Genomic DNA, 24,723 nt, shown 5'->3' on the forward strand with positions numbered 1-24,723 from the left:
CAGTGGAAACTAACACCAATGTTAACTCATGTCTCTGGCGTGTTTTTTCTTCTTCTGAAGTTAGCATGCTAACCAGCTAGCTCTGGCCCATCTTGTCAATTTTCGATAGCGACTCACTGTAGCCTCCAATTTGCCCTGAAGACGTAGCAGTGCAGAGAGCGTGTAATATAACCAGCTGTCTTGTAAACGTAACAATGGTCAAAGATCTTGTAAAGGGACAATGACCGTCATCTGCTACCAGCAACAAACCATGTTTGGTGGCAGAGAAAGCTTACAGATAACCCAATGTCAGTTTCGATATAGTGGAGTTAACATGTATAATATAGATGAAACGTAGTACATGTATTTTCAAAATGTATTTTCAAGAATTCAAATTGATTTTCATTGTAGAGCCCCCATACTTGCCAGCATAGCTGGTGGTATCTTGATACAGTTAGTGGGCTGCCATGGTCAGAACCAACCTATATTTGGCAGCTGGCCAATGTTAATTTCACACCCTGTGAGGGAAAAGTTTAAAGAGATGACAGTGATGCAATATTGCCTTGAGAAAAAGGATGAGGAAGACTAAACATATGAGACGATTAGAAATAAGAGGTGACAGCTGATTAAGCATTTACTAAGTAATTGGGAGCAAGAAGGATGTGAGGAGGAAAAAGAAGTGACTGAACATTTTGTGAAGGGTTGGGGTGAAGAATGAAGAGGCATCAGGAATGAATGGGAGTGAAAGAGAAGATGACACACATTTCCTATGGAAGTGAGATGAAGAGGAAGGAATGAACGAAAAGGTGAAAAGAAAGCCTTCACAAGCGATTTAACATTTCCTGGAGGTGGAAAAGAAGAGCAACAATGGAAAGACCAGAGGGAAGGAGTGACTATTTGTAATGTTTCTCCAATGCTTAGGGAGGATGAATTGGAGAAAAAGGGGGAAGTATGATTTAAAACACAAGGTTAAAAGATGAATAAACATGCAAGGAGGAGTGGAAGGCTGAAAGGGTGAAAAATAATATCAATTCTGAAGGACAAGGAGAAGTGAAAGAAGAGGAAAGAAAATAATAAATGTTTCTTCATTGCTTATAAAGAGAGGACCTGAGTGATATGTGTTAAACCACCTTGAAATTAGGATAAAAGGGTGAGAAATACATACTTAGTTTGCACAAAATTACTTACAAGGAAAACAGGAAAGAAAGAGTGAAAGAAGGTACCAAAGATGATGAATGTACTGATAATTCAGAACTATTTATTGAGAATTGAGAATTACTGTAAGAAAAAATGGTGATGAGACGGTGCAACCTGTGACAGAGGACCAGCAGAGTTATTATAAAGGGGATAAAGTTGGAGGCGATGCAGGTGAGGGCGAGAGAGTTACGATGTAAATGTGTGGCCGATAACTTTGTAAAGAATCACTGCAGGGTGACGAGCAGAGGGAAACAAGGCGCAGAGTTTAGCCTTGAGTGTGAAACTAAATTGTGAGGAAAAGGTGCTACAGGTGACTAAGTGCTTCCTGTCCTGAGTGTGTAGGCTCAGCTCTGAGTCACGAGTCAGAGGGAGCCAGACAATGATGTGCGGCATTAGTTGCCTTTTTCTTGTCTTAGCCTTCACTCCCTCACTCTGTTTCATCCTGCCTTTTGTCCTCTTCCCAGAGAACTGTGTGATCCCACCATTCCTCCGGCCCTTTCTTCATCTTTCAGCCAAGGCCCACATCCACTGTGCTGCGCTCTGTGAATAGTCTTTGTTAATAGCAAATCTTCTGCAGATTAATTTCAGAATGGGAGAGGGGCACGGGAGAATGGAAAGAAAGGAAGCAAGTCGAACTAAAGGGCTAAAAGGGATTTTCTCTTTTTATAATGTATTAATGGCCTTTTGGCGCCTGTTGAAAGCAAAAAAGGTTATAAGTCACATTAGCATACGGTAAATTTCTCTCTCCCTCTCTGTTCCCACAGAACAATTACGAAGCCTATTTTATTAGCTGCCCTTTAACTTCCTCTGATGGAGCTTCAGCTAATACAAAATGCCTCCTGTGCTTTCTATATTCTATGAACATGGCTGTGAATCACAGGTGAATCAGTTGCATCTTTCAAGGACATAATAAGTCAGGGAAAAATATAAGATGTTTAAACTTACTGCAAGTATTTTTTTTTTCATATATGATTATAGTATTTTAATGAAAAAATATCTGATGGCTTAAGTTTTTGTTGACTAATCAGATAATTCATTCATTCAACTTAACTAACACAAAGTTGTATCAAAGTATCACTGCACTGTGCCCAATTACCCAACTACTGAGCAATAAAAATCTTCAGTGCATCACAGGTCAGAATTTAAGGGGTACACCCTTATTTTAAAAGCACAGGATGTAACCTCTGCCACTATGGGTCTCTCAATCAAAACAATAAATAAAGATGGCGTTTGGTGACATCGTGAAGTAGCATGCGACATGAGACGTCAAGGAAGGGTTGGGAGCTGAGACTGCTGCTAGCATTTGTTGATTTTTTCTATGATAACTTGTGAACCAGACGTTCGTGAGGTTTTTACCGGCAGCAAAATTATTCACAGAGGTGTCCTGCTCTCCACATCAAATGGACAAGGGGATTAAAACTGGTAGAAACACTGAAAAAAGTTGAATGTTGAATATCAGTAGTGAGGGGGGGGGTAAAATATATACATAGTTGAAAAAGTACATTTTGGCCACTTAGGATATGATGTCATTGAGAGAACAAGTGAAATGGACTGAGACCTTGATTAAAATCCCGTAGAATCTCTAGGTTTCAAAAGTGCTGGAAAGATTTGGGATAATGTAAGTACGCAACTTAATATAAATATATATATATATATATATATATATATATATAATGGGTCAAATTCATTTTTAGACATCATTTTACTGTTACAGAAGTTACTTATTATAGCTATAAACATCTAGTTAAGCTTATTTGTCATTTGATGCAGGATTCGGCCTGTAAAATGTTGTTTGATGCCCTTTGTGACAATTTTTTAGCAGAAACTGTACAACTAACTGAGAGTGGAGTTTGAAAGATGTGGAAATTTACTAGTGAGATGAACAGATTTAAAATCTAACAGATTTAACACTGTGATGCTGCATGAGGGGAAATGTTCGATCCAGAGTTTGTTGACCCATACTCAGAGCTAAAATCCGGGATATCTCAGCTGCTGCTGTTTCCATTTTGACCATACTTACAATAAAAAAGAGCTCTGGCTCTCTCTTGTGTTAAGTCCTAACCAGGGGTTCCCAGTTTTATTCTGAAGTTTTGTAAAACTCCAGAAAATGTACCGTTTGTCAGGGTTTGAAGGGTTCATTTACAAGGACAGAGGGTGTAGTGTAGGGATATCTAGTTTATTAGTAAAAGGTGCATAGATTAGTTACATGTGTGTGTTTTCTCAGAAAGACCGTTGAAAATGCTGTATTAACCAGTTCCTCCAAGTGACACTAGATGGCAACAAAAGGATATTCCATGTTTTACTGGCTCTCCATGAAGGTGGATGCATCTCTCTCTCCCTCTCACTGTCTTGCACTGTATAATATTCTGTCTGCTGCTTTGTCTCTGTGCCCACCATATTAAGTTAAATTTCAAGTGTGAAATTCTCTCATTGGAAAACCAGTCAGAAATGTTATGCCACAAGTTCCCCATGTTAATTTAATCTACCTTTTCTCTCCCCGTATGATGACCTTTCATCTCTCCTATCATTTTTATTGCTTCAGAACTGGTTGTGTAGTGGGACAGTGACAGGGAACATTTCACTGTTCAAAGTATTTTAGTCTTCACGGACGTTGTCACATGCCAAGAGCTGTTGATGTTCCTTGTCTCACCTGCTTTTATCAGAACTACAAAAATAAAGCCGCAGGAAGTAATTACCATTATTAAAAAAATTGAAAACTTGACCTCGTAATTTTTTCAGTCACGTAATTTTGTCTGTTCCTTTTTGTATGCTTGGATTTCTTTCTTGGCTTAATAACAGTCTTTCTGTGAGTCATAAAAAGTTAAAAAAGAAGTATGTAGGAGGTTATCTTTTTAATTGCATTATTTATTCTAATTTTATTTCAGATTTCTCCTGTTTAATATTTCAAACAGCAGTATTTAATTTACTTTTATTCAAATGTAGAGGCCACCACTTCTGGAAAGTTGTCCTCTGTTAAACTTTATTGTTCTCCTGTGTTGTTCAGCCCACTATAGAAGTTATTAGTCAAGATTGCAGTTTATACACAAATGCTTATATATCCACTGTATTCCGTGAGAATACTTTAAAGATAAAATACTCAAGTAGAGCTGCAGCGTCTTTGGGACTGAACCTTAGTTTCAGAATCACAGTTATCCTAACTCTTGCAACCAGTGCAGCTCTATGTATGCAACCGTAGAGCTTCTCAGGTCTGTAGCTTCTCTAAATCGCACAAAGCCTTTACATGGGCTTGGTGGTTGAGGTGGTGTCACATATAGTACTGTACATACAGTACATGGAATGTCTGTCTTTTAAGAGCCCCTCTGATGAGAAACAAGTGTTTAACCTTGCTAACATATCCATATGATGTTTTTTTTTATGTAATATAAGACAAGAAACTGCAGTGAACCAATGAAAGTCTCATAAAAAAAGACTCACACAGCCAGGGATTTGTATGTCATGTAACTTAAGGAACCAATCCCGTCAACTTGTGGGGATGGGGGGCACGCAAAACAAACTTGAAACCTTGTCAGTACAGAGAGCGAGAGTTTCCATTAGCACAGCCACTAACACTGTGTCAGCCACTGCCAGTTAAAAGCTAACAATCAACATAAACAGATAAAAGATGTCACCGATTTTGGTGCACAACAGAGGAGTCTGGGTCTGACTGAGGGTTAAACATAAAAATAAACAAATTACTACACTTACGTTTTCTCAATTTCTCAATGAGTAAGTAAGTGTAGATGTGCTTCCAGCCCCAGTTATCCTTTTTTTGTGGGAAAAACATATCAAACATAATATTAATCATGGCAGAGTATTTTTACATAGTTTAAAACATATCTGGAGAGGAATTTAAAGTTACTGTTTATGGACAGCGTTTTCCCCAGGAAATTGATTAGCATAGGTGTTATTAGTAACAATCCCTAAGGCTCCCACTTTGGGAACCACTGCTGTAATTTATGGTATGTGGGTTTAAACATTTGTAATAATCTCACCCCTCAGTGGGTCTTGCGTGGTTGAGAAGATTGAGAATATAAATATAATTTTTTTTTAAACATTACACCTATGTATCCTCTCAGCTTTGTCACAGTCTGTGCATGTTTAGAGGTTTTTTGGGGGGGTATATGTCTATTGCTGTGATTGAAATACTTCAAACACTAGCAGAGAATATCCATCACATCTCAGGAACACCGCCACCACTGCTTTTACAACAAAGACTGCAGAGCCAAACATTCAGCTAAATTCCCAGTGTTTGATTCCCAGATGGTTTTTCTGAGGCAGCAGCACCACTCAAGAGCAAGATAGCACTAGGGATCCCTCTTGTCTTCCTATCTGTTTGTCAGGCAGCACTGCTGGAATGAGCCAGATGTTGGCTCTGATTGGACAAACCTGATTCTTTTGTTTATACCTAAATCCATGTAATCAGCTACAGATTCTGTGCTGATGGAGAGACAGTGTTGCCTCTCTCACACACACTCAGGAAACTCATCCAGACTTTCGTTAAGGGACAGAGAAACAGCTGTGTTCCCGCATGCACGCACTTACACGTAAGAGTGAAACAGGCTGAGGCAGATGGGAATATGCTTCATTATAGTTGTACATAGGAGCTGCTGAATGGCTTGATGTTTTATCATGTATTCCTCTGACTGCTTATTTAGTCAGACATATGGTAACACACTGATATTATATCATTTAGATGAGTGAAAAACTGGTTAAGTGAGTTGCTTCGCTCAGCACACAGGCTTTGTCTTGAATTTCAATGGATTCACATTGTTCAAGTAATTTAAAGCTCATTACTGTGTAGATGTAGAACACATATGCTTTAATTTTGTATGAATACATGTACACTCAGACATATGAACTCTGGCACAGTTAATCACAGAGCTTGTGCCAGTGCCTGGCTAGAGAAAAACCATAGGGGGGGGGTGGAGTAAGAACCGTAAAGGGACAGTAAGTAAACGTGAGTGGAAAAGGAGAGGATGTAAAGAAACAGGGGTAAAACAGAAAAGGAAGACAAAAAGAGAGAGGAGGACAGGGAATGTTGGGAAATGAGGGTGCTGAAGAGATGGGGAGATGGCAGGAGTGGCATTGAAGGGAAAAGAGGAGAAGAGGTGAGTGAAGGAATGGGTAGGCGAGGTGGAGGAGGCTGAGGTACAGATAAGCCTGCAGTTTTATCAGTAATTGTAATCTGCAGCAGGTGACATAGTATTGCATGTAAAGCTATTAGGCTGCACAAAAACCAGCCTCCCTGTGCTCTGTCAGATAATCAGGTAAGAAGAACGCAGGCAGACATATGGGAAGTCCAGTTAATCTTGGTACATTGAAAAACAGAAGAGTAGATGACTTCTATCTAAATTTATTAGCAATAATGTTACAGTGGTCTCTAATTCAGTGTATGTTATGGCTCACTGATGCAGTTAAGAGGTAGTGCACTGCGTCATTGTGCTCAATATAGCTTGTGTGCTGTAATACTGTAATACAGCTTGGAAAGATCACAATGTCACAATGTTCCTCAGTGGACTGGGATATACATTGTTATTGCAAAATCAATATTCTCAACACTTCCTGGGTAACGTGAACTGGAAGGCCCGTGTCTAAACATCTCGGGCTGTTCCACGAAGTCCTTAACTCTCACTGAGAAAGATCATCTTTAATGACGGTCCATGTCAGCTCGCCTCCAAACTAGCACCAACTTTGGCTGATCTTGAAATGCAGTTACGACAGCCATAGGCAGACAAGCAGACAGTAAAGCTGGAATGTGGAGAGGCAGACTTTCAGCAGGGCTCGATTGCATTGAACATGTCAAGAACCATATACTGTATAACTGCAGAGTCCCAGCAGCAGGTCTGCAGGCAAAAACCAGTGTTGCTACAAATGAGGACTTATTTTGTTTTGGGAGTGAACATCATCACGAAGTGAACTTAGTTAATTTTGTAGGAAAAACACGAGTGCAAAGAAAATGAATGAATTTCGGTTCTTCATTTTCATGGCCCTGGTATTGTTCATGTTGGATCACTGTCATACTGTCATGCTCAATGAGACACTTGAATAGAACAGAAGTGTTGTTAATGTTATTAGTAATGCCTGCACTTTTGACAACTCAAAATGTCAGCTGTGAAAAAAGCTTATTGTACACAAGGTTAGATTTTTAATTTAATGCAACACAATTTTTGATCAGATCTTATTTTTGTGAGTCACAAAAATGTGTTTTAAGTGGACTGACTGCTTCTTGTTTAACACAAACGTGTGATTCGATTGAATCAGATTTAATGACAGAAAATCACAATTGTGACAAATTATACGTTTTATCTCCTTATACACTGTGCAATATGCTGCAATTTGGCAAATTTACCAAGTATATGTGATGATGCAGACAATGTGTATTTTTGGATTCAGACCTATCCAGTCATGTTCCCAGACACATTGCACCAACATCACAGAGACATCAACATATGGTCAACCAAAGGAAATTGGTCAGATTTCTCTTGCTAAATCAGCCATTGTAATGACTAAGATCCTAAGATCATAAAAAAGCAAATGCAGCGACACAAATGACAGATTGTGCCTGCTTTTTGCAGATACTTGGCAGTGCATGTGTGCACACATTTAAAATACCCACAATGCGCACTGTTGACCCCACTGAACTAGCTTAGACCACATCTCATAATTATGAAGAAACTACTTTACAACAACAGATGAAAACATTGATGATGGGATGTGGTACAAAAGGAACAGTGAGAGTGAAAGGAGTTAAATGGAGGAGAGGAGGTGGAGCAGTAAAGAAGAGGAGGAGAGGAGCCAGTGGGCGCTACTGTACTACTCCTTTCTCTGTATAGCTGCCTAGCTGTAATTATCAGTCAGATTATTATTGAGTGCTAATTTATTGCCTCGCTGGGAGCTATGTGTTAAATAAACGCAGCAGAGTAAATAAAGAGAGGGGGAGAAGGCGGGAATGGGAGAGCAGACTGCTGCTGCTATCAGATGGCAACACAGCGCACAGACTGCCCACAGGGGATGAGTGAGATGCGTGAATGTGTATTTATACATGTCAGTCCCCGGCATACATGTTAGCCCTAACACTAGTATTCTATGCCCGTGTGGATGGTGGCGATCCATTGGACTGTTAACATTGGTGCGCTGCCCTCGGATGCTCTCTTCATGCGTTCCTTCTGTACTGGATCAGTGGGTTGGCCCTCCATAGCTGATATCACTGTGGCATCTACCTGGCAGACACACTAACAGTTAAGCCAGCCGCCATCTGTTGTCCTTAAAACACTGTCTCAAATCTACAGTACGATATGGCTATTGTACAGTAGAGCTGTAGCACAGTAAAAAAAAAAAAGATATATATATATATATAAGTATATGTTCTTTTTTAAGTTAGTGTAAGCTGTGGGAGGTTTAATGTCAGATCTTTATATTTTTGGTTTGAACTCTGTAAGTTTCTGGTATTTAAAAGATTGGAGGCTTTTATGATACCCAAGTTTACCCACTAATTCTAAAACATACGTCTTCAATACCTTTCTGTGGGAAACAGAAGAGTGTTTTTCTACAAAACCCTTTTTTATTCAACAAAAGAAGCCCGGAATTCTGAAATGTCAAAAATTGTCTTAGCACAAGCAGCCACACAATAACTTTAAATAAGAACCACCTGACTGAAGAATGAGTAAACACCAGATGGCAGACCTTGGTGCTAGGCAGTTCTCAATTTTCCGTGGTATCATGGAAACAATTGATCACCACCAAAAAAGCATTGAGGTTCAGGTGATTTTTTTTTTTTTTTTTTAAACAAACACCATCTTCTTTTCTTTCTTTTTTTAAGGGTTAGACACATGGATGTATTAAGAGAGCTGGACATGGCACTAAAACTCAGCCTGGCTGCCAGTTGTCCATCGGCCACTTCCGGCACTGCAATGAAAAACTGTGGCCCTGAGGCCCAAAAAGTCTTTTCTGCATAAACCATGATTATAAAGGAGATGCCTGTAAAACCGTGAGTAGCTAACATCTCAAACAAGGTCAATTGTCAGTTTATTTTGAATTTTTGATCTGGGGAGGCTTTATATTTGTACAATTTTCCCAAAGCCTAGAAAAAGGATTTTTATATTTACGAAAAACTCAGCAGCTAGAAATGTTTTTTCACTGCACAGTGAGTAACTTCCATTCAAGTGATTGGGCGCGTTCTTGGAATTCGATATCCAACTCTTAGAATACATCTATGGTTAGAGTAGATTGACTGGACAGCTTTGGTGACCTGCCATCCTGTGTCATCAGCACTACATAGACAAATCAGGAAAGTCAAACAAGGTTTATTCATCTTGCTCAGCAGCAGGTTCTGTTGCATTTTACCATGCTCATGGGCTCTACTGTCTCTGTTGTTGTTGTTGGATATAAACATTAGTTGAGACTCAAATTGGACTTCCTCTGTAATAAAGATAACAGGTCTACAGAAACAGAGGAAGGGAATGACATGTCCTACCGGAACATGATGAGGGATTTACACAACTCTGTTAGTTTAGATTTTGCATTCATACAAGTGTAGCATATCTGTTTCACCCAATCCTGTGATGGTGGGGTCTTCTCACTCCTAATGAACTGTATCAGACTTCTCGTGGCAGCAGATCAACACCAACATCTCAGTGTGGGTGTTTGGTCCATGCCGCGGCACAACTGGCAGTGTGACATGTAGACAGCTGCAGCCAACTGGCAAAGATCAGACCAGAGCAGCACTGAAGCGGTGCGACATGTCTCACTGACTTCTTCCACATCATTTCAATAACATGTCTCAATACAGAGTCATCAGTGTGTTTGAAAGAGCCAAATTTTGGGAATCTATTGATATGATGGGAAAAGATGTGAATGTAGTATTCATTCATGTGCTGTAATATTGTACAGCTGGAACATTTGACCCAGCAGTTAGACAGTGATGATGTTGTCTGTAGATTGATCCTGGCGCTGCTTTATTGACAGAGGAAACCCAAAGTGGTTTAATTGTAATTTTGGGAATATTTCCTGCTGTCATAAATTTTGAAGATCGGGTGTCCAGGTTATAGCTTAGGCATCCCTATTTGTACATATTGACTTTATTGTTTGAAATCATTAGAATAGTTCTATACATGTTCTTTTTCGATGATTTTTTCTTCAATGACGAGACAGACAGCTTTCATTGAACTGCTGAGTAAAAGTGAAAGAGTTGCTGACTATATGTTGACTTAAAATGACGACAGGTAGACGATATTCGTACTGACATTTTTTTTCAGTCATGTGACACCTCCCCTCTCTTGGTCCCTGTTGCCCACAATATCGTATATAGAATGATTGTTTTCAAGAGCAATGCAGGCATGACTGTTAGGGGTGAAGTTGATATTTTCGTAGGCAAATACCTGACAAAATGTTGGTTTCATTCAACTTCTGCACAGAGTCATGTCATCAAAAACATGACCACGTTTCTATAAGCTTTATGATTGCGCTTATAGGCATGTCTTGACTTCTCATTATCCGAGAAAGTCTCTTTCATCTCTGTAGGTAGAAATACAGGTACAGGTACCAGCATCAGGTGGGGGTCAGTGCAGCATCTCCTCCTCAAAAAATGTTCCCACTGCTATAAATATATTTACTGTGATGACAAGGGTGTTAGCGTCTAAGGTTGGCAGTCTCTGTTGGTTGGTGAAGTGGTTGTTTGCCTGGCTCAGGCTCCTTCAGTCCATTTGGTGTGCAAGTTTAAGTTCAGCCTCATGGCACTGCGATTGGAGCTTTCAGATTGTTAGTAATGCTGCCACTTATTTCTAAAAATGTAACTCCAGTTAACAAGCAAAACTACATCACAAACAATGCAAGCTGTCTAAAAGTCTCGAGATTTCAATTTTACTGTTAGATGTTTCCACAACAGATGCACAACTGCTTCCTCACTCATTCTTGTGAGGATTTTGTTTTGTCTCACTTTGTCATTTTCTTTTTTTTTTTTCTTCATTTGTTAACCTGTTCAACCTGTCTCTCCTCTTGTTTCTTTATCATTTTCAGCTCATTTTTCCCTATCACCTGCTCTGGCTTGGTTATTCTGCCTCACACATTTACACGTTTTTTCCCCTTTCTGTAGCTTCTAAATAGATGCTTCACACTTCTAGCTGTGTACTGAATTGATTCATATGCAGAAGGTGCCTAGGGCAGGAAGAATATACAGTAATACGTTTGTAAGCCAATCTCCCATTTTAGCCCATGGCTAGCAGCTGCCGTATTCAATTATGCACCTTCTTAATAATGGAAGTTATTTTTCTGCACTTGTTTACATTTGTTATGTATTTGCTCTTCCTCATGTTTCTTGAACTTTCTGTGCTCTTCTCAACCAGATTAGATCTTTTTGTTGTTTTCATTTTAGGCATTTTGTATGTTTTTAGTGAAATTTTAAAAAGTGCTGGAGGAAAATGAATTTGATGTCATGTATGACAAACAGCATATCTTCAAGCATTAGGACAAAATACAGGCGGAAACACTGAGTCTCTCTTTGAATGCAAACAACCAATAAAATGAAAAGTATGCATGTGAGATCTGAACAAATTAGTATTCTGATATAAATATATACATATACTAAATGCTACTTTAAAAACCACATGTATTTATATATATTTTTTCAGTAGACAATATCTTAACTGCAGAGCAAAATGAAACAGATTTCCTGGTGAAAACGCTGCCTTTTTGAATGTACATCTAAAAGCACAGTGTTTAATGTCGCCGTAATTTTACACTGCTTTGTGACCGAGCATCACAGCAAATTGAATACCTTTTGTGTGCAGGTGCAATCGACCAAAAAGCCGATGGTGTGTCTGATACCAAATAGGACTTAAAAACAGACATTGTGAAATGAACAAATGCACAGCTCGGGCTCTAACTTCAGGGATTCATTTGGCAGGGGGATAATCCAGAGATGACTTGGTTGTGTTCGTTAGATTTGGTCATCATTCTTGAAGCTTAGGAGTAAAAACGTATCACTTCTGAGACTAAAGCTGCTGCTGCTTTGCAGTTAGAAGATGGGAAGGACGATCACTTCATTGTTGAATTGAGTTTCTTTTTTCGCAAAAGTCTTATTTTGAGACTCTGCTCTTGACTCCATGGTCAGTTTGGGTATTGAACATCAATACCTCTGTATTATTGCTTTGTTTTGTGTGTATTGAAAACAGTCAAAGATCATTAGCTGGAGCTGAATTCTAACATCAGCATGCTAACTACAATGCTAACACTTTGATGCTAAGTAGATATGATATTTACTATGTTTGCCAACCTTGGTTTTGTGTGGTAGCATGCTAACTATTGCTAAATAGCTGGTGCAGTCAATAGTTTAGCTTGTATTTCACCGTACACCATAAACCAGACACCAAGTTTTGGACAAATCAAAAATTTGACCTGATGATGGCGCTAGATGAGGAGTTAAATCTAAGTAATTAATGCTTATGGAGATATGATGTCTGATGTCTGTACCAAAGCCAATGACAGTTCATTCAATATTTATCAGGAAATTTCACTAAAACCCCAAAATATAAAACTCAGTAGAGGAAAAGCTAGGGCATCACCATAGTGATTAGGATTCATCATGTGGGCATCATGAATGTCCGTTCAAAATTTCATGGCAATCCATCTGGTGGCTGAGATATTTCAGTCTGGACCAAAGACCATTGACATCCCTAGAGCCACACTGCAAGCAAGGCACAAAAGGGTTTTATAAAAATCCTGTTGATAGTCCTCAAAGTAAGGTATTAAAAACCCCATAAAATCATGTCTCATCAACACTAGCATAGAATGATTTTAAATCATACCAAGCCATAGGGCCAAACCATTGTGAAAGAGACTTTCAATCAGAATACCTCCCAAGCGGTAACTTCTGGGCTGAAAAATGAAGCCAACACGGAAATGCCAAAAACTGCAGCTCCTTGAACGGCCACTAATTTCCCCCTTCACGGCAACTGTAAGGGGGACACATTTTTCACCTGTTTAAACTTTATTAAGGCTTAAAATTATGCATAATAGGTTGTGCTTCTTTGAATGACAGGTGGGTCAGTGTATGTTGGCCACAACCTGGCATGCACCGAAGCTTCAGCTTCACATATAGGCCACCTCTTTGCCCATTTTTGGATTAGCCAGGAGTTAGGCGGAGTCAGGCACTGCCAAGATGGCGCTCCTCAGAAACCCATGGGTGATGTCACGGAAACTACGTCCACCTTTATTTATGGTCTTTGTCACCTCCAGTATGGTTAATATCAGTCAATGCTCCCTTGGTTGTGTAATAACAACATGCACCTGTCATCACTGCTGCTTGTGTTTCAGCACCAGGAACTGTTGAGGTCACCCCAATAACACATATTGATATTTTAGAGCATGTTTCAAGAGACCAAGTCTTATCACATTCATATTATGTGAAAGAATTCAGAAACTCTGTAAAATTATGACAGCAGCCATAATTTGATCTTCTGTCGTGATAGTTGTGAGGTTAACTGTAGAATGACCTGTTTATCTTTCCAAGTAAAGCGCTATGAATGTGAATTTGCATGTATTTGACTGGGGAACACACTGGATGACATTGCATTGCGTTGTAAGACAGTGTGAGCCAAATGCAACTCCCCCCCCCCTCAATTGTGCTAATGCAAAAGATAGATTGAAATAAATCAGGGGACTGTTTCACGCAGTGTAGATTTAAACACAATCTAAAGCAGGAAGCCGTAACAAGCTCAATGACACACATAGGTGGAGACTAAAAAGAGTAAATGAGAGACAGACACAGACAAATTCTTCCAGGTATCCCAAAAGAGAGACTGACCAAACATCAGCATGTAAGCCCCAGCCCCATCCATTGTGTCTATGTGTCTGTGGTGTGCTGCGCTGTGGTGTGTTGTGTGTAAAGTCACGCCTGGCTGGCTGTTATCTACCATAGACTCGCAGGTCCCTGGAGGGACACCAGAGGAGTCATCTGATTCACTTGCAGTTTCTTCTCAGACTGCAAATTAAAACAGGACCAACACAGAGCAACACAGATAGGAAGGAGAGTTGTGTTTTTTTAATTAAATCCATTCTGTTTCTGCTTAATCCCCGCCAAACAGATACTTGTCTAACATATAAAATTAACACATGAACAGCTCCAGTTCCTCTTTTCACCTGCATTAACATGCAGCAGCTGTAGCTTTTCAGCTCACAGTGCAGGTATCTCTCACATCAGAGGCCCTCCCGCTCTTTGTCTCTCCGCAGTTAAGGTCTGTTTATGAAACACAGACGATGGGCTTTGATTTGATTTGGCGTTCAGCAGCCCTGATAATTATGATGAATCTTCCTCCCTCTGTATGTGCGTGCATGTGTGCATGGAGACTTGCTTCACCTCAGTTTCTCTTTACTGGTGCTACTTTTTCACTGCCACGGTGCTGTTAGACCTACTTCATAATAATAATACCTCAGAAATTCTGACTGGCATTAATTTGCTGGGTGTACCAGAAGTGTAAGAGTTAGCACGAGATTAGTTCAGACGGTGATTCAAAGAGACGCGTTTATTTAAACTTTCTACATGTTGGTTTTTCAGTGTGGCAATGTACTTATCTGGCATCAAAATAAGCTTTATGAATTACATGTGCTCAAACAGTTGCAAGTTACAAGCCGTTTGCTTAATGTTTATACTTTGGCTCAGAGCAACAGGTTTCTAATCTGAGGAAACATCCTCTGCTGTGACAGTACTAACATGCTGCTCCTCGTGTAGTTTATTGGCAAAGAAACCCGAGGAGTCTTGTTTATGCAGGCTAATTGCCATTCTGTTTTACAAGGCACAACTGCTAAGCTTTTACTTTTTCACATATTCCAAATTAGCTGCTGCTGAGAGTCCATCAATGGCCACGTCTGACCAGTGAGGATGGAGTGAGAAGGGCAATTAACCTGTAGCCTTTATTGCTGAAGTGCAGTGCAAAGCATAAGTGAGCTGTGAGTGATTTTGAAATGATGCAAATGAATGCAGTCAATGCAGCAGGTTGTGCCATTGTTTTAGAATAAGCCAAAATTAGATGCAACTTTTGAACTGGCAAATTCATATTTCAAAGATGTAAGAAGTTTTATCTTTGTATCTAGTGCAAAGATTTCTCATTAATTTAAGTATTAGTATGTTTTTAGAAAGTGTTCTGTAATAAGAAATATTTTCATATTCATAGATTCTCAAGTTCTCAATAATAAAGAAGGAGTAGATGTGAAGAATTTCTAACTAGTTAGTTGAACTTTTTTTGTATCCGTCAAAATATCATTCAAAACACAGTATTTTCTTGTACTTGAACAGGTCTGGAGATGACCTTTGGCATTTCATACAATGGTATACAATACTTCTAACGTACTATCTACTATTTCACACTCTGGCATCATCACATGTCGGTTCTTTCTTCTGCTCGTCCCAACACTGAGGATAATATGCAAACTAAACATGCCTTGTTGACTGTACATATTCTGTCACTTTATACAGGCTTCCTCAAGACGCTGCATGGCATATTTGCTTTCTTTTGAAACATTTTTGAAAGATTACATAATTTTCATTTAATCCATTTTGGGGACAAATGTCACACCAGCTGATTTGACACCTTTGAAAGTTTTCATTCTGTCTCAACTCAGTCATGCTTTTATGAGTCAAGGATTCCTTGTGAAATTGAACACATTTTCCTTGAGATGAACACAATAGCAGTGGATGTTTCTGAGGGGATTTAATCAGATCAAATCTGTGATTAACTGCAGCTGTATCTACTTACTGTTTTTGCTTCATTCTCCCTCCCCCTTGATCTTTCTGTCCTAACTCTGCTTTGTTTCTCTACACCCTCTTCTCTTTCTCTTTATACTATCTATTTCCCAACCTATGTAGTCGGCAGATGAGATAGAGGTCATGGTAAGTTTCATCACAGTTTTTAAATTCCTGCTCTTCTGTCAGTTTTATCTGCTTTCTCACCCTCACTGTGTTTTATTTCACCATTGTCCAAAAAAGAAACTACCATCAATGTGCTGATTAGAATTATTCTTAATTCTTTGTATTAAACCAAAATCCTTGACTGTTGAAAAAGCCAAATAACTCTAAATTGCAGCTTCTGGAGAAAAACATCCACTTTGATTTGATTGAATAGGAAGTAAATTGAACTCCTCTCTTCTTCCTACCTTCTTATTATCCTCTGTCTTCACCTTTTCATCTCTCCAGCTTCCCTCCCCCTTTTTATTCTTCCTTCCATCTCTCCAACCCTTCCATATATCTTTGCCTTTGCTCTGGCCAGGACTAGATGCTGCATCTGCTACATCCTTGCTGCTGTCGCCGGATTGCATGCATTTAAAAAATTACTGACACACACTGACATTCAGATGTCTGGTTTTAGAGGGATTTATAACACTTGTTGGAAAGCTTTTATTGCACTTAATGTAACGAGTTGTCAGACTGTCTCTCCTCTGCTTAGCTCCTCTCTGTATGTGTGTGGGGAGACACACACACACACACACACACACACACACACACACACACACACACACACACACACACACACACACACACACACATACGGTGAAACAGAAAGCAGAGGAGAGAAACAGTAAATGACAGTAAAATGCAGTAGAGGCTCTCACACTGAGCTGAGATGAGTGCACATGAATTAGGTAAATAATATAAATAAAGTATTTTAGGTTTTTAATATTTTATTTCAGGGGTCTGGTTTGGGGGCAGGCCGCCCTCACCCTCCCAAACCAGTGGTAGGGGAAACACTGCAGCTATGCAGTAATTTATATTTTTTTTTCTACAGTCTTACATCCTCTAACAGCAGCAATCTGCAGTTGCTGATTACATTTGACAAAGACTTTATTACTTCATTAAATTATGTTATTGAATTAAAAGAAAACTGCCTAATTACTGCTAACAAAAAAATTTCATTTTTCAGTTTCTATCTCGTCTCTTGTCTCTCTGTGGTTCCACTTTATCTGTTTATGTGTCTCTGTCTCTTTCTGCACTTTGTTCTGCTTTTGTTCCCTCCTTTTCATTTCTCTGGCTCCTGTCTTGCTCCCTCACATGATTTTATTTTCTCCTGTCATTCAGTCAGAGTGGAGGGTGTTTGCATGTGCATTTACTGTGTGAGCTTGTTTGGGCACGGGCTTGCTTTTTGTGCACATATGAGTATGTTTGTCATCTTCAGTGCTTCATAACTGCTTGAAAATAACATATGATCTGCAGCGAGTTGGGGTCTGGCGTGATTTTCTGTGCTGGCACAAACACAGGCACAGGGGATGGATTGCTATAGATGGATAAAAGGGTTGGTGAATAGAGAGGCAAGTGAAAAGATTCAGAAGATTTTCAAAGAGGACTGGGTCTTGCTGTTCGTGGAAGTTTGGAATTTATTTTATTTTTCATACCGCAGACTTTTCAACCAAACATTATACAGTGGAGAGAGCCACAGAGTGAAAGAGAGAGAGAGAGTGAGTGTGTGAGTGTGCTGGCTCACTTGTTTGGGTATCTTTGAGCCTCATGCTAGTTATATGTGCATGAATGTAAAGGCGTCTTCAGGCCAGTAGGTCTTTGATTGTGATAACATGAATATATTTTGGACCTAAAACTCAGAATTAAATCTGTTGTATTTTTCTACAACATCATTTTAGTCAAGTCATTCTGTGCTGCATGCATTTGCCAGTGACGTGTATGAATGTGTTCCCTTGTGTATGTCATGTTGATGTTAACATAGATGGGAAGAAATTAAAGTAATCATAAAACACTTATTAAAAAACTCATTATGTATGATGTTAAGCCAGTAGGACTCTGAGGCAGATCAATTCCTTCATTTTTCTAATGTGGGGGCCCCAGGTTCTGGTTTTGGTTCAGGAAGTAAAGTTCATTTTCCCATTAACTGTGTTGCGTGACTCACAGTTAGAGTAGTTCTACTATGTGGATGGATGTGAGAAGCAAAAGATCAACAGCTGTGTTCCCTGTGTCTCTTATCTATATCTGATTCTTTCAAAGGTCAATCAAAGGTGCAATCCTGTGTGCTCAAAAACATCCAACCACCAAACTTCAAGTTCTGTTGCGAAAGCTAAAGATTACATTGTTGAGAAATCTGTTAACACAAACTGCAGGTTAAATCAATTCATTTGATTCAGTCGATTTAGTTGATTTAACCTGCAGATTCTGAGGCAGAGACTCATGGGTATTGTAGTATTTTGAGCTGTCTGCCATGCCAAAGTGACTGACAAAGCATGATTTCCCAGAGGTTAAGCTGAAAACAAAAACAGATCATCATCATCATCATCATCATTGTCATCATCATTATCATCATAATCATCATCCTCCACCTCCTCCTCCTCTGAGGACATTGGGCCGAGGAAATTTTGAGTGGGAATACAGAACAGGGAAAAATACTTCTGGGAAATCTGACCCTTTGGTTGGGAGCCACTGTCGTATTGTATGATACTGAAGTGCAATAACAGCAATCGTTGGAATTTAAAGGAATCTGATTTCTTGTAAATTGAAAGAAAGGGCAAAAACAAACAAACATCAGGACTCAAAGTGTACTGCATCAGTCTCCTACACTGTAGTGAAAAATCACAGAATTACACACTGTATAAATTCTTTCTAACTCACTGTGTGTGTTTGTGTGTGTGTGTGTGTGTGTGTGTGTGTGTTTTTTCTTGTAGGCTCAGCAGCTACAGAAGAAAGATTCACAGCTGAAAGCGCTGGATGCCTTCTACAAGGAGCAGTTGGCACAAATGGAGAAGAGGGTACAACATTTACACAAACACACATACACTCACACACACAACCTTGGAAAGACTTCATTAGTGGCTTTCACAGACTCCCAAATTTCCCATACTGAAAACAAAACTGTGGATGCAAAAATACACAGTGTCTGCAGATTTGGACAGACTTAACTTTGTGTCATGCATATAAAACATCCCTAAACAAACACACACATTAATGTACAATCACAAAAATGCAGGCACTGACACAAATTTCTGTGCACAATAATTCTCCACAAGATTTGTAAAAATTCACAACAGCACTATGACAAAAAGTGAATGAATGTAGATGATTTGTGTTGTAAGTCATTATTTGCAGTCTGAGTCTGGTCTAACACATCTGCTGAAAAACACAAAAGCACCATTATAGGACAGTGACAATCAGATCAACACAATTTTTTGCTACAAAGTTTGAAACCTTTTCACATGGGACTCTTTTTGGTATTAGTACCTTTTGTACTAAAGCAATAATTCCCCCTATACCATGTTGTGTAAAGTGCAACTATAAGGAATGTCATTATGCTAAATATGCCAATTAAATCTATATTTCAGCATGCAAACATGCCTACAGTAAATTGCAAGTACAGTATACACAAAAATCAGTTTAAAGACACACAAGGTGTGTCTGTAAATGTGATTCAAGCCAGCCTGAGTATCTCCAGAGAGCCCTTACAAGCCTTTTCATTCCCTTTCATCTGTCTGTCTGACACTGACGGCAGAGGAAAGGTTTGGAAGCTGTTAGTCTTGAATTAGGTCTGAAACTCATTTGGCACCAGACAGGCTCTCTGGGGGGGAAGCACTCCTCTAGCTCTCAGCCTTTACAGGACATTATGTGTAAAATCTAACCATTGTGTCCTGTTTACCATGGCTAATCTAAGTCTGTCTTGCTTGAGTGGGAGCCGAAGGAGCGGTGGGAGCAGATGGAGTCACACGGGGCAGCCGTGACATTAGAGTGCCATCACTACAGAGTTACAGCTGCCCCCTGTGGTCCGTCAGCTCGTAGCTGAGGGCAAACTTCAAACTCTATCACTCACCCAGCTGTTTATGTCTTCACTTTGCTCTTACATTTAGTCATTTGCTTGTTTGCTGTTGTAAAATTAAAAGACAGAAAATCTCCAACCAAGTTTGCAATAAGTCTTTAATGTTTGGCCCACTAGTTTAAAAAAACTTGTTTCTGTGTGCCTATGTGCATAGAGGTTATGTTTAGTGTCTGCCATAAGCTACAATAAGCGGATAGAATCACTGACTCAAGCAATAGGCTTTTTTCTGTTTGGTTAAATCTGAAGTTATAGCTTTTTGAAACTAGGCATGTCCAATCCTGTCCTGCTGCCTCTGCCTCTGCAGAAGACAAGAAAGATGAGAAGAAGGTCTTTCTTTCGTTCTTTCTTTCTTTCTTTCTTTCTTTCTTTCTTTCTTTCTTTCTTTCTTTCTTTCTTTCTTTCTTTCTTTCTTTCTTTCTTTCTCCGTGATTCTGTGGATGTCTAGTTTAAATAACAGATGGACAAACACACACAGACTTACATCACAATAGCACAAAATCTTTACTCTAATTACCATACAGTTAGCCTAAATAAACATTTATTACCTCAGTAAATGGTATCTACACACATTTTAAGCACACACACACACGCATGCACGCAAACACACACACACACACACACACAGGTCTCCATGTCAGCTGCCTGGCTGTTTGTGTTAGTCTCATTAGTAACAGGTTGGGTTTGCAGAGGGAGTAGAAGACTGGCAGGCTGGCATACGGATGGCACAAGCTGTATTTGCTGTTGAGCTTAGGATGTTTGTAGACAGGCCTCTATGTGGGTGCATGTGTTGTGTGTATGTCTGTGTGTGACTTAGAGACAGACAGAGAGAGTGTGTTTTGCATGCATACTGTATATTCAGATGCACATGTACTGTATATGTAGATGTGTGAGTTTATGCGTCTATCCGCAGGTTTGCAGACTGTACCAGAAGCCACATAATTCCATGGTTTTCAGTCTGTTTGACTGCTCAAAATATTCTCAGTGCTTGAGGTTTAGTTTTGTCAAACTGCTCAGCTGAACTGAACAAAAAAACTGAGCTAGGCTTATGTTAATGTTATCTCACCCTTTGCATTAACATACGTCCTGGGTTAGGATGTAGCAAAACGTCCTGACATGAGACGTTTGACAAAATGTACCAGGAAATTAAAAGAATGGTTCATAATTAGCTACAGTGACTCGCTATCGGAAAATGATAAGACGGGCCAGCTGGGCTGGAGGTAGCTAGTCAGCATGCAAGCAGTGTAAGAAAGTAAAGAAGTGATAGAAATGGAAGCACAACAAGAAGGTTTCTTTCCACTGCTTGAGACAGTGTGTAAAGGGATGAAGTTAGATGCTGAACTTGCAACATCTCTTCTAGACTAATTAGTAAACAGCTGTCAATGCTAATGCTGGCTATGTAGCAATAGCAAAACTTTCAAATAATTCCTTTAACTAGACTTCTAGTTCTTTTAACTAATATCTCTTTTTTTAAATTATATGGAAATAGTTGATTCTCGTAAGTTAAAAAATGCCACCAGGGACCACCAGGCTATTTTCAGACTTGTGAAAAGGAAGCTGCACCATTCCAACGGGGAACACCACACAATACAAATTTAAGTTTAATACATTTATACACTGTATTTTTTTCACTAATTTCACTATATTTTCAGATAGAAGCCATTGATATTTTATTTGGTTAATTTAGCAGTCTTTAAAGGATTTGGTACTGTGCATGATAAGGCAAATGCTAGCGAGCTAACAGCAGTGATCGCCATTTCTGCTAAGTGCACAACAGTCATGTTCAATTTGAGACAACAGTAGAAAATCAAAATTCACGCACTACACACGTACAACTTGTGCGCTGTATTTGAAATGAGGCAGAGCATTCACCTTTTATTTTTTGTGTCTCTCCCTCTCGCTCTCCCTAATGGCTGTTGTACTCTCTCACCCTCTCACACTCACTCCTGTCATGGAGTTAGAAGCTGGTGGAATTAGAGCGTACAGAAGGAGATAATAATGCTCCTCCAAGTCTGACAGGTTGCTTGACACGCTGTCAGCAGTGGCCTCCACGTAGTGCACCAGGAATATCTGCACACTAAAAACACACCACACACACATAGACTGCTTTACTCCAAATAACATCAGTGGCAGAACCTTTATTTCTGGCCAGAAAGAGGCAGAGGGCTTATTTAAGATGACAGACAGACACACACACACACACACACACACATTGACTTATTGACAACATACTGCAACATACTGTATGTGTATGTGTGTTCCCGACACGATGGAGCCAGGTTTGCCCTCTGATCAGAACTTAAGGGGTTTTTTTAAAAACTATATTAAAAACTCCACTTTTCTGCTGTGTTGCACTTTCTTATGGAAATACATACACTCTGGGCTCTGTGTAGACTAAGTCAAAGTTTAACGCTTTCATCCTGTGAAAAGCTATCTGCTCAATATGCTGCAGCGAGGGCTTCGAATCTGCTTATTAGTTTAGCTTGTTAGCAATATTTCCACTGAGGCTGCACCCATCTGGAGATGAAGATATGAGTTTTATAAGTTAATGTTTCTAAACATTGCAGAGTAGGGGGTAACATTCCAGTCACCTCATTATTTTTGCCTGAGAAAAAAAAAAGTGCTTGTGTACATTCCTTAACAGTGGTAAACACTCCATGAGATCCAACCAGCTACAATTAATTCAAGTATAGAGTGTCAAGATGAAGGCAGTGTGGAATATAAATATATGAAAATTGATTTTGACACAGAACTTCTGAAGGTATAAGGATGAATATTGTTAAAATGCTTGTTTTATGCCTTTAGCACATATGACTCTCAGTCTATAGAATTTGTGTTTTGATAATGTATTTTACATATCCTTTAACCTTTTAAGTCTTAAAGTTATTATGTGCAGGCTGCTGTCTGATATCACTGTTTTGCCAAGAACTGGTTAACAAACTGTAAAATATGACTACTGTCATACCTTGCATATAAAACAGTATATGCATATATGCAGACGAGCTTAGCTTAGCACAGAGAGTGGAGGAAGGGGGGAGACAGCTAGCCTTGCTCTGTCCAGAGGTGAAAACATCCTCATTATTAATGTCACACTGTTAAACTTAGCTGGTAAGTTGGAATATTTTTTGCTACATGCACAGCAAAAATTACTCCAAGAAACAACACTGTTTTGGTTGTTGCACAGACAGGGGGCCACTGGTAATTCCAGGACATGCAATTTACAAAGCAGGACATGTAATTAAATATCAGTTTGTCTTTTTATAATCTACTGTCTCAGGTGCTGGGTCTCAAACATTTAAAACGAGCTAAAATCTCATAGGATGTGATGCACTAAGGTGAATGAGTGGATGCCAACATGCAATCTGCTGTGTATGTAAGCTCTTATAAACAGAGTTAGTCAGGTGTTCCATTAGTGACGTCTGTGTGGCTTCAGTGCTGAACACAACAGTACAGGAGAAGAATATCAGTCATATCTCAAAAGAAGAGTGTTTAAGTAGGTGGCAGTACATTTAAGCATATAGGACAAATAATGTAACACAATGACATATCTTGTGAAGCTCACACACATAACATACACTCACATAGGCCCACACAGAGCCTAGAGTCAATCGTGTGACACCATAGAAAATTCTTCTTTGTTGAATTATGTTGTTACCGTCAGGTCAGACCAAAAGGTTAGATGAAGTGGGAGTGTGTGTGGGTTAAAAGACTTCTCTTTTTACTGCTGGATCAAAGAGCAGCATGTTTGTGTATTTGTGTATATAAGTGTGTGTGTGTGTGTGTGTGTGTGTGTGTGTGCCAGTTTTTTTTCTTGACACCCACCAGTAGACCAATGTCTGTGATGTCTGCAAAAAGTTAATTTTGTGTGTTTATATCATGGCAAAGGGTTTGTGAGGGGTTCTAGGGCTTAAGCCTATTTTTCCAGTCCCGTATTACCTATAGCAAAATTACATCATTTTACTTAGCCAGTAGCAATGAAAATAAACAGTAAAAATAGATCTACCAAATAGCTTTTAAAGTTTCAATTGATCTCCTAGCCCTAAATGTAAGAAATGTATTTCATAGTTGTAGGAGAGTTGTCGATATGTGTCGACAGCTGGGAAGAGTGACTACAATCATAGTCAGTAGGGAAGCAGAAATCTGTTTGGCTATTGAAGGCTAAGGACCATAAAATACAGCTGTTTCCTCCTTTTCACAGCGAACAAGCTTGTTGACCCGACACTTTGGCTGAGTTTTTTTCTGACTCTGTGCAATTCTGTTAATGCTTAGCAAGTTTTGACTTCTGCATCATATTTTTTCTCCTATGCAAAGGTTTTATCCTCACTTTTATACCTAACCCTGGTCAATTATGCTTTCTCTCAAAGTATTAACCACACACCACTATCATCATTGCCTAAGTATTCAGATGGAAAGCATGAGGAAACACAGAGAGTATTCTCAGTGCAATCATGATGTTGGCAGCATCTATTCTGACTGAAGAAGAGAAACTGAACAAGATCAGGAGAGAAAGAAGGATTTATAGCGAGGAGAACATAATGAGCAGGTTGGAAAAGAGGTTGCAGGTGCCCTGATAGTTGTAGTCAAAGCCCTGACCACTGAATGATTCAGGTTCAGCAGCACAAAGTGCTGTCAATCAGTTGATACATGTGTTGAATGCTGTCAATTTTGTCCCTGAGGAAGATACTTCAACCCGTATCTGCTCGCTCATCATAGGCCGTCGTTGAGATCTATGCAGCATGAAGAGGAAACTAAGTTGGGA

The 24,723-nt window shown here is 39.4% G+C and overlaps 1 protein-coding gene across 2 annotated transcripts in view; it reads left to right on the forward strand.

Moving 5' to 3' along the window:
• LOC139620195 (MICOS complex subunit mic25a-like) overlaps positions 1 to 24,723 on the forward strand; it is an 88,142-nt gene that overhangs the window by 9,937 nt on the left and 53,482 nt on the right. Inside the window, exons 5-6 of one of the 2 annotated variants that reach the window (XM_071475507.1) lie at positions 16,034 to 16,057; positions 18,826 to 18,909. In XM_071475507.1, the coding sequence (XP_071331608.1) occupies positions 16,034 to 16,057; positions 18,826 to 18,909 (108 nt within the window). The remainder of the gene's footprint in view (positions 1 to 16,033; positions 16,058 to 18,825; positions 18,910 to 24,723) is intronic. The other variant, XM_071475508.1, reaches the window with a different exon arrangement.

This window comes from Trachinotus anak, unplaced genomic scaffold, assembly GCF_046630095.1.
Source record: "Trachinotus anak isolate AG129_WGS33_773 ecotype Australia unplaced genomic scaffold, CSIRO_AGI_Tana_v1 ptg000004l, whole genome shotgun sequence".
Lineage (NCBI taxonomy): Eukaryota > Metazoa > Chordata > Actinopteri > Carangiformes > Carangidae > Trachinotus > Trachinotus anak.